This window comes from Fulmarus glacialis, unplaced genomic scaffold (assembly GCF_000690835.1).
Source record: "Fulmarus glacialis isolate BGI_N327 unplaced genomic scaffold, ASM69083v1 scaffold11841, whole genome shotgun sequence".
NCBI lineage: Eukaryota > Metazoa > Chordata > Aves > Procellariiformes > Procellariidae > Fulmarus > Fulmarus glacialis.
In genome coordinates, this window is record NW_009193439.1 from 10136 (window position 1) to 19978 (window position 9843).

The 9843-nt window shown below is 40.7% G+C and overlaps 1 protein-coding gene across 1 annotated transcript in view; it reads right to left on the minus strand.

The window, feature by feature from the left end:
• The window catches only part of ZFYVE26 (zinc finger, FYVE domain containing 26), a 47905-nt gene continuing 38062 nt past the window's right edge, over positions 1-9843 (minus strand). Inside the window, exons 33-41 of the mRNA XM_009587456.1 lie at positions 9122-9337; positions 8053-8268; positions 5831-6028; positions 5309-5511; positions 4290-4431; positions 3706-3765; positions 2213-2364; positions 1327-1402; positions 1-210 (exon numbers count right to left, since the gene is read on the minus strand). Of these exons, the coding sequence (XP_009585751.1) occupies positions 1-210; positions 1327-1402; positions 2213-2364; positions 3706-3765; positions 4290-4431; positions 5309-5511; positions 5831-6028; positions 8053-8268; positions 9122-9337 (1473 nt within the window). The remainder of the gene's footprint in view (positions 211-1326; positions 1403-2212; positions 2365-3705; positions 3766-4289; positions 4432-5308; positions 5512-5830; positions 6029-8052; positions 8269-9121; positions 9338-9843) is intronic.

Genomic DNA, 9843 nt, shown 5'->3' on the forward strand with positions numbered 1-9843 from the left:
CTACTTCCTAGTGCCCTGGGGAAGCCGATTTCTCATTTTGGGCTGGTGCACTGAGAGCCATTGGGCACAGATGGCCTTCACAACGTCATCTCCACCGTTCTCAGCCAGCTGTCGCACATGCTGGACTAGCTGCACTGCTCTGGTCTTCTCCTGTCTCACCGAGACTAGATAGGCAGAACGCAACTTGTTGCACATCACGTAGGCCTGGATCTGAAGCAGAAGAGGCAGTCAGAACTTGGCTAGAAAGCTGTAGTAAACTAACAGGACAAGCTTAAGCAAGAATTCACTAGAAATACCTAGTTCAGAAGCGTGTTGTATAAGGTAGTAGCAGTGTATTATGAAGCCGAGTATGGCATGGAGCAGATCCCAATGTAAAAGATGGATAGACAGCTGTATTTTATTAAGTTTGTCTCTTGTGGAAACTCCTTTACTGTATCATCACAAATTAGCATCAGGAATCCTATCTTGTGCATTATTTACCATATCCTCACGGCAAAGAGTTTAAACCAGTCATTTTCTTCCATTGCTGGTTCTAGAACAGCTCAGATATTTCAGTGATTGATCGTACATAAAGGCAGAATGAAAAGCCCATTTTTCAATCTACATAAAACAGTGAGTTTGTCAGTTGGAACAGGACAGAGGACAGTCACAAATCTTAAGATTTTATTCCCAGCTATGCCACTCAGGATCTAGACAATCCACAAACGCTGAGCCACAGCCTCTTCGTCTATAAACATGCATCTACAGTTCACATATTTATCTGTCACTCTCCAGTGACAGCTGGTATGAAAGCTAACAAAGAAACGAAGTAGTCTAGGCCTCGCTTCCTCTAAGAAAAAAAGTTTATCAGAATTGGAGAAGTTTTATCATTTAACTCTTGATCACAACAGAAATAGTATAATCCTGAAACAATAAGTTGAAATGGTCATCTTGGAGATATGTTGATCCTCATTAGCTATCTGCCATTACTAGAAACTTACATGCACCTACATGAAAAGTTGGATAACAAAACCAACAAACCCATCAATGCACCTCTCCGAAATACTTTTCCTCCCACTATAACAAGTGCCTAGCCCTCACTCTGAGGACTGTCAAGGAACTAATAGGGATAACCTCAATCAGTACCTTCATGTCAGAGCTCTACAGTCACAAACACCACAGCTTTGAGGAATTCACTGTGATTTCTACAACCTAGGAAGTGGCCTTCAAAACTTTGGCTTGAGGAGGATGAAAGAGAAGATGGTGAAAGAGAGCATGTAGCCTGCAGACCAAGACTAGGCTATTTAGCTCTTGCTAAAGGAGTTCCGCTACTGTACTTTTACTTACCTTGTTTTCATCACTGTCCATATCCTGAATCAGATTATCGAGATCCTGTATCCAAAGAAGGGAAAAGGTGTTCACATTTAGAGTGACTACAGTTTGCAAACGTTTACCCATCAGGCTCCAAACCCCTGCACAGAGGAAGGGCTGCTGAGATCACAGCTAGATGGTTACATTGTTCCAACTGTGAGCGCTGCAGATGTACAAAATACAAAGTCCAGTTCTTCCCTTTACCACAGCTCCTCCTGCCTGCCATTTCTGTGGGGTATCCCTAGAGAATGCTATGAGCCCGGGGGTCCCCCATGGACATGGCTGGTGTTGCATGAAATGAATTTGTAGATTCTCTGCACCCCCGTAGGAGTTGGCGCCCGTGGCCCACCCTGACCCAAGGGGTGGACTGCATCCCCTAGCCTGAGTAGTAGAACTCAGGGGCATCTGAGGGCATCTCCTTTCTTCACTGGGATGGAAAATACACTGTGGTACGGAATCTTAAAATTGTTCCCTATGGAGGCAGAAGGTTTCTGCCTCCACACATTCTCTGTATTAGCCAGGGAAGCCTCATTGAAGGGAACACCTCCCACCCCAATCAGGAGCATTTGGCAGGATCCTGTGAAGAAATGGTTCTCTCCCCATCGTGGGTACTTATTTGGGAAGTGCAGGGTAAGAGCATGCTACAGCTACTTACTGTTTCTGCTCAGAGTAACTTGCATAAGGCAAACCACATACTCCCACCTTTAAACAATGCATGTAGTACAGAGCCAGAAGATATGAAGGACTCACTAGAAGAGCAGCACAGGCACCACAGGATGGTTTTCCTGTAGCCTGTATTGTATATACCCATTTTACTTCAAAAGGGACACAATGCAGGATAGAATTACCTCAGCAGGGATGTCATTTTAGGATAATGTTATCCCCATCATTTTTTGCTGCAACTCCAGACTCATTGACACACTTGAGGAGCTGCCGGATCTCACTGTACTTCTGCTGCTTCACCAGCTGCTTGGCCACTTTGCTGTACACTTCTGTGGCCTCCAGCTGGAAGTCCTAGAGGTAGTTGGAACATCAGAGCAACATGTTAAATGTTCTCAGCAGGTTTTCTCACAGGAGTCTATACAACTGAGACTACCTCTTTAAGGACAAAATATCACACCATGCTCCAAAAAGCGAAAGCTGTTTTGGGGGCCTCTGATTTTCCAGTCACCACAGCTCAGAGCTGGCTTAAAGGTTTTCTATAATCAGACTGGTAAAACTCAATTTTGCTCAAGAACAAGAGCACTGTTACTGCCTCCTTTTCAGGGGTGGCAAAAAAATTGTTTTATTTCTTCTGGCAAAAGATCTTTCCCAGGTCCCTACCCACCTCTCCCTCACTTAGCAAGCTCCCACTATATTCCTCCAGCCACCCCACCAGCAGCCACCCTTTGTGTACTCTGAGAAACAGGAGGCAACTGACCATCGTACACCTCCCATATAAAGGAAGAGATGATAAAAGCTGCGGACTGATCCTGCCATGAATAAGGCAAGAGGAAAAAAAAAAAAGGAAGGAAACAGAAGTGATGCTAGGCAGCTGAACTTGCTGCTCCATTTTTATTGCACGTAGTCATTGCTGTTGCTGCTAAGAAGTGCTATTTTTCTAAGGCTCTCCATCTCACCACAAACAGGCATTCTGCCTTGTACTTCCTGACCTGAAAGAAGGAGCAGGGCCTTCCATATCCACAAATACTCCTTCAGTGTGCCACCTCTGTCCAGAAGTGGCCCTGCTATACCCTCTATCCCAGACAGGAGGCAACTGCAAACTGCACTGATTGAAGCAGTATGTTTTAGCAGCTCCTAATATATGGATGAGAAACACACAGAAAAGTTTGGAGGCTTATGAGCTATGCTGACTGGCAAGCACCTCAACTTCTACCCAGATATGAGGAAGGAGAGGTCCCCAGAGAGAGTTTCCAGTTAATTAGCTTTGCTCTCTCAGCCAGGAAAATAGTACAGAGATAGCCCTGGCCTTATTTATTCACTGTGTCTTTGCATGGCTGTCATGAACTGCAGAGAGCTACCAAGTCAGAGCTCTCTAACTCACATCTGTGAGCATGGTTTGCCAGAGTTAAGTCACTAAACAAGGTGCACAGCAAAGGGAAACCTGTTCTTAATTCCTTTGTAGGACCCAATCAGTTTGGAAGTGTCCTACTGAAGCAGCATCTTAATTTCTTTACCAAGCTTCCTCCAAATACATGGACATTCAAGACTTGAACTAGTGACTTTTCTCATAAGAGGCTTTTCTTTTTGGGGATTAAAAGGCATTTTGCAAAAAAAGTCTTTTGCTTAAACAATTGCTGCTTGCAGGAGTTACTTTTGTAATAATAGTGCTTGTTATATCAAGTTTTTCCATACCTGAAGGACTCTAAATGCAATCCCAAACCCCTCCTCAATGTTTTTGCCTTCCAACATGACCTGAAAAGAGAGGCATAGACAAGTTTGGGGATGCACATTCCTTTTTCATTACATACAGTTAAATAAATATCCAGATTTTGCCCAGAGGCCAAAAGACAATGCAACAGAAAACAGCACCACCCCAACAAATAGAGCAAATACAGGGTTTATTGTCAGATACTGATTCCCTGTGGGACATTGGGCAAGCTACAGATGGATCTGAGCTGAAGTTAAGAAGGGTTAAAATAATAGCAGTATTTGCCTTGCTTCAAGACACAATAAGATGTATAGTCAAAAGGCAAGTTACTATTTGTATTTGGGATCCTCTGCCTCTGAAAGTTTGAACTTTGAGGAGAGGAACTCTAAGTTCTCATGTGTTCTCTGCTACATTGAGGACAAACATGAATTTTTCTTTAATGGTAGGTTGCATACATACACAAGTAACCTGCCCACGAAAGTTGGAAGAGCTGGCTCCAACCATCAAATGTTTCAACCTGTTCATCAAGTTAGTATTGTTGAGTCATGTTTGAAATAGCAATAAATACCTTGCAAGCAACATCCATTTTCATGTCATTGTTTCCAAAGAGTGTGGGCAAGGAGGAACCTGCCATTTGAGAGGTTCCTGAGCTCTCACATCGATGCAGGAACTTTGTTACTTCCATCTGCAGATCAACTGTATTGATGTGCCTAGATAGAGGAAAAACTCTGACTTTATTTTGAAATAGAGAAAGTGTCAATTATTATTTGTGTGAACTTATTAATTTCTTGAACACATTTCAAAATAAGACATATTTCCAAACAATACTTATTTTAGTTACTTTTTGACTTTGTCTTTTGTGTAGCCAAGTCTGCAGCAATGAGATACTTTTCAGATCTGTGCACTTAACATGCATCACAAGCTGAAGGTGAGCACTTGTTGACATTATTTCAAAGAAGTGAGCCAGAGAATCTGGATCCCAAATAAATATCTGTGCCCCCCTTTTCACCTCATCACACACACTCCCCCCACCACCTTTAAGTTAGAGTCTAGCCTTAAAAAAAGAAAGAAAAAAGCCCCTAAGAAATCCAAGATATAAAAGCCCAAGTACAAGAGAGATCTGGCTAAATTTACACTTCAACTTTTGAATACAGGGATTCAGTTATGTCTGGCACCTATAACTTGTACATAGTTGAATGTGTGAGTTAATCCCAGTAGGCAATTAAGCACCACAAAGCTGCTTGCTTTGTGGAGAGGAAAGGAAGAGCAAAAGCAAGAAAACTTGTAGATCGATATATAGCTGTCTATGTACCGTAGACAGTGTTTTTTAAATTAAAGGAAGGTAGATGATACATAGACTGATATTTTTAGTAGAAACGATTGCTCATCTCCTGGGTTGGGTTGTTGGGGGAAAAGGTAATGGGAAATCCTATACTTGCAACTACATAAAAGTCAGATTTGGGTTAGGCACAACTAGCATGTGTTAGCTAAAGCCAACTTAAACACAACCCCGGGGGAGGGCGGGGGGGGGAAGACAAAAGCCTGAATTTCCCCTTTCCTGTAACTTAGCTTCTTGTTTATAGATACCTTGACACATCTGTAGCAGACATTTTCTTCCGAAAAGTGAATGCCATTTTTTTCCTTCCTGAACTTCTTGAGACCTCCTGCAGGTAGACTTTGAGATGGTCCTTGATCTTTAGAAGCCATGTCTGCTTGCCTCCCAGTTCAGTGTAAGACTTGGCTCCATGAGTGAAAAATCTAATGCAAGTCATAGCAGCACGAACGTGATCCTAGAAGAAATATACTGAACACTAAGATGGACCAAAGTACACCACCTTCACTAATCGTTGTTTGTACTAAAGTGGCACAAAGCAGGCAATGCTCTGTTTTCTTTAAAACAGTAGTTAAGCCACTGCAATGCGCCAGATCCATGACAAACGCATAGTGGGTCAGCTTCAGTCAGGCGCAGGCCTTCCTATCTGTTTTTCAGGATTGGAAAATAGCAAAAATATACTTGTCCATCATGCAGATTTATACCAAAGTAAATGACCAAAAGTCTGACAGTATTCAACATTTCACTGAAAAAGATGGCACTGACCCTCATCTTACCTTCATGAACTGCTGCAGCTCATACAGAATATGGTAGTAGTTCTTTCTCTGCAAGTATTTGCAGGCTGCTATCAAGTAGACTCCCCAGCTCTCCAATCCTGGATCAATGGTTTCCAGCAAGTTCTCCAACATATGCAGTTTTCCACTTTCATAACTTGGAATGAAGACCCCTTCAATGAACACTTCTGATGGGGTTTCCTACACAAACATCAGAAAGGTAGCTTGAAGCAAAGCCACTGTGGCTTGTTGATTTTCCTTATATAACATAAAGGAGTATTAAGTGACAGAGATCATAAAATTAGTAAATAATTTACGTTGGAAGGGATCTCTGGAGGTCATTTGGTTCAAACCCCCACTCAAAGAATGGCTTCCAAGTTAGGTCACGCTGCTCTGGGCCTGTCCAGTCAAGTTCTGAGCGTGACAACGTTCAGCAGCCTCCCTGGGGCCCAGTTCCCACATCTAAATAGCCTCACTGCAAAAAAACTTTTCCTTCTATCCAGTTGGAATTTCCCTTGCTCCAGATTGTGTCCACTGTCTCTTACCTTTTGCTGTGCACATGTGAGATAAGCCTGGCTCTATCTTCCTGATAATCACCCATTTGGTAGCTGAAAACAGCACAGAGACCTTCTTTTGCCTTCTCTTCTTCAAGCTGGAAAAACCTAGCTCTATCACTCTCCTCATATATCATGTGCTTCAGGCCCCTAGCCACTTTGGTGGCCTTCCATTAGACTTGCTCCACTTTGACAATGTCTGTTTTGTACTAGGGAACTCAAAATTGGGCACAGTAGTTCAGATGAAACCTCACAGCTGAGGGGAATATTTACTTCCCTTGACCTCCTGACTATGGTCTCGCAAATGCAGCCTTACATACTAATGTTACTATGGAAAGAAGCATGTGTGACAATATGGCCTGCATAAACGTTTTAAAGACATGATATGGATTTTTTTTTTTTTTTAAATCTCAGAGTCACATACAAACTTCAAAGCCTGTACACATAAAATGTTTCCAACCAACCAACTGCAAAATGTTTCATCAGAAGCCTAGTACCTTACAGCTTTAAGGTAACAAACCTTCCTCTCTAGTTTGCATGATCACTACCAGTCTGCTTGTCCAAAACTTCCACATCAAATTGTATGTCTAGAGTATTTTCAAAGTCTGCTACTTAACTAGTGAAATTATTTCACCAATATTGCAAAAATATGCAACTTTTCTTTAAAGGCAAATTTAAACTGATATAAAGGACACATTTGAAAAGCAAATTTAATATGCAGATGAGTATATGAGCTTAGAATGACTGATGACACAATGAGAAAGCAGAGCTGATAAGACAACTTAATTTTGTATTAATAAAGCTCATAAGTAGACTGAAGATAATGCAATTTGGTGTTTCAAGTTGCACATTCTCAATAAGAATTATTTCAAATAATAATAAAAAAAAAAATCAGTAAATCAAACACAAGCACAGAAACTTAAAAAAGAAAACAAAACCCCACACTCTCATCAGCTTTCAAGCTGGTGAGATGTAATGGATTCACCCTTAATGAATTAATGAGAACCTTGCTGGAATCATTTCTAGGTTTAATTGTAATTTAGCACCAACAGAACTGCTTTTTCCAGACATTCTTAAGCCCTCCTATATTATGCAGTTTTCCTAAGGGAGAACTGGAAACCACTTTTTGGCTTCCCTAGATTTCTGTCCTCTGGGACACGATCATGTGTTCCCTTATATTCCTAACAGTCACAGAAATGCAAATGTGGGTGTCTGATTCAACAAACAATACCAAGAGACAGAGCCACTGTGATAGAGAGTAAAGTGTCTAGTGTTATCGGCATGTTGGAATTCAAAATTTTCCTCCTCTCTTCTGAACTGTATGACGATAGTCCCAGGTTTTCAGCTTTATAGAAAAAAGACAAAAGTGCTGTTGCTGCAGGACCTCTACCAAAAAAAATAAAGTACCTTCTCCTCTCTAGAAGCCACTGTTACAACACAATGGGGAAGAGAGATTAAACAGAAGATGTAAAGATCAAAGTTATTTTTTCATGTCACTGAATTCTTGTCAGTTGCTGGATAGTTTGTATAACATCATTTAGGACCTCAGAAAACTCCTGTGCAGAAACCCAGAATGCTGCATGATGCTTCTTATCATCTCAGACTGGCCTTGAAATCCTCTTAGCTACTTTTCATATTTCAATTTAAGTGATGGCAAATTAGATTATTCACCTTATTTAACAAGTGAAGCAGTGCTTCTCTCATACAGTCATGCCTCATGTAAAAGCTTATTATTGCCAGATTAGTGCCATAACTATGTAAATAGAACAAGCACTCTTGATAGTAGCTGTTGTGTTGAATCTTTCCCTCATACATCATCTCCAGAGACAGACTTCTCGTTCTCAGTGTTGCTTCAAGTTCCCTCAATGTAGCAAAGTAATCATCATCCTGCCATTAAAACAGAGAATCAATGATAGGTGATAAGCAAGAGGAAAACTTTCTTTTCAGTTAGATCTTGTCACTCAGCCCTGAAGCATTTCTGTTATTGTTGTTTTTAAAATAGATACCACTTTTAGAGGGTGAGAATCTGGTAATGTTTTTTATAAACACTACACTGGAACCCTGCTATCAACAGAGGTGCTGAACGTTGCTGTAACTAGCATGGCTGTTTCCAGGGACAGACAGGAGGCTTATTTATTTAAACACAATTCCACTGTCAACAGCTACTTCAGTAACGTTGTTCAAATAGGCTTTTTTATTCTCCTAAAATACATACTACTAAGAGGTCTTTCATCATTATGATTCTGCAGTTACTTAGTACTAAAAGTCATTTTTTGTACCTAATCAGAACTTCCAGAGCTAATCCCAAACCATGTAATACTGCTTTTTAACAAGGGAAGAAGAGTGGGACAGCATTTGTAAATTCTCCTTTGAATTCCTGCAAAGTTATCAGAGTTTCAGTAGAAAAATGGCATCACTGCAGCATCACGACATATTGTCGGGATTGAGTTTAGTTTCCACAGACTGTAGTAATAACGTTAACCAGTACAGCTTCCTTCCCCTCCACTAAGTATGCCCCAAATTACTACAAAATCCTATGATCTGGTTCTCAACCACCAATTCACGGTAATGAAACAGCTAACAAATTTCTCAACAATATTCAGTTTGCAATATGCAATCATGACAAAGGAAGGAAAAAAACCTAACACCTTATATTGTAACATGCATTGCTATGAGATATGTATTAAAACATCATTACTTAGCTTTGCTATAGCCCTTCAGAGCAGACAGAACAGAAGACTCTTACCGCAATGAGTATGGGCTTCACTGTGGACTCCAGGTACTGTATCACATCCTGGACCAGCCTTGACCCATGGTTCAGCTGGTTTAGATCCATAGGTGGCTTTAAACATCGGTTAAACTTCTCTCTTGCTGAACTTAAATTTCCAGCTTTAAGGCAAGCCATGCCCCAGGCATGCCATGCTCCACTTGGATCCAACCCAGATTTTGTAGAAACCTAAATTCAAAATAATTTGTTAATATTGCAACATAGTTCCAGTACAGAAAACAGGAAAACTGGCTTATCACACAGTCTGTGATTGTGACCTTCCACTTCCTAGAGCCCATTTCCCATTAAAAATAAAACAAAACACGAAATAAGCATGCTGATTATTTCCGTATTACCGGCACAAAATGCCAACTACCAAAACACTCACAATCTCCAAATATGGAAATATTTTTTATTGTACAAGTTTAAGAAACTATTTATCTGGGAAATTTCAGTTCAGCAGTTTTAAAACTGAGGACATTTTCACATCTGCTTTTCTAAAGCAGATGATTTTTACAGAGCAGAATTCATCAGGTTTGTGGTTTAAAAAAAAAGCAACAGAAGATGCTCCACGAACCACCAGGAAATTTTTTATTTCTAACTTTGCTGATCAAATTCATTCCTGATTTTCTTTAGTACACCAGCTGCCTTTAAACATGAACCATTTTTATTCAAATAGGTCATCTATTCCTCCT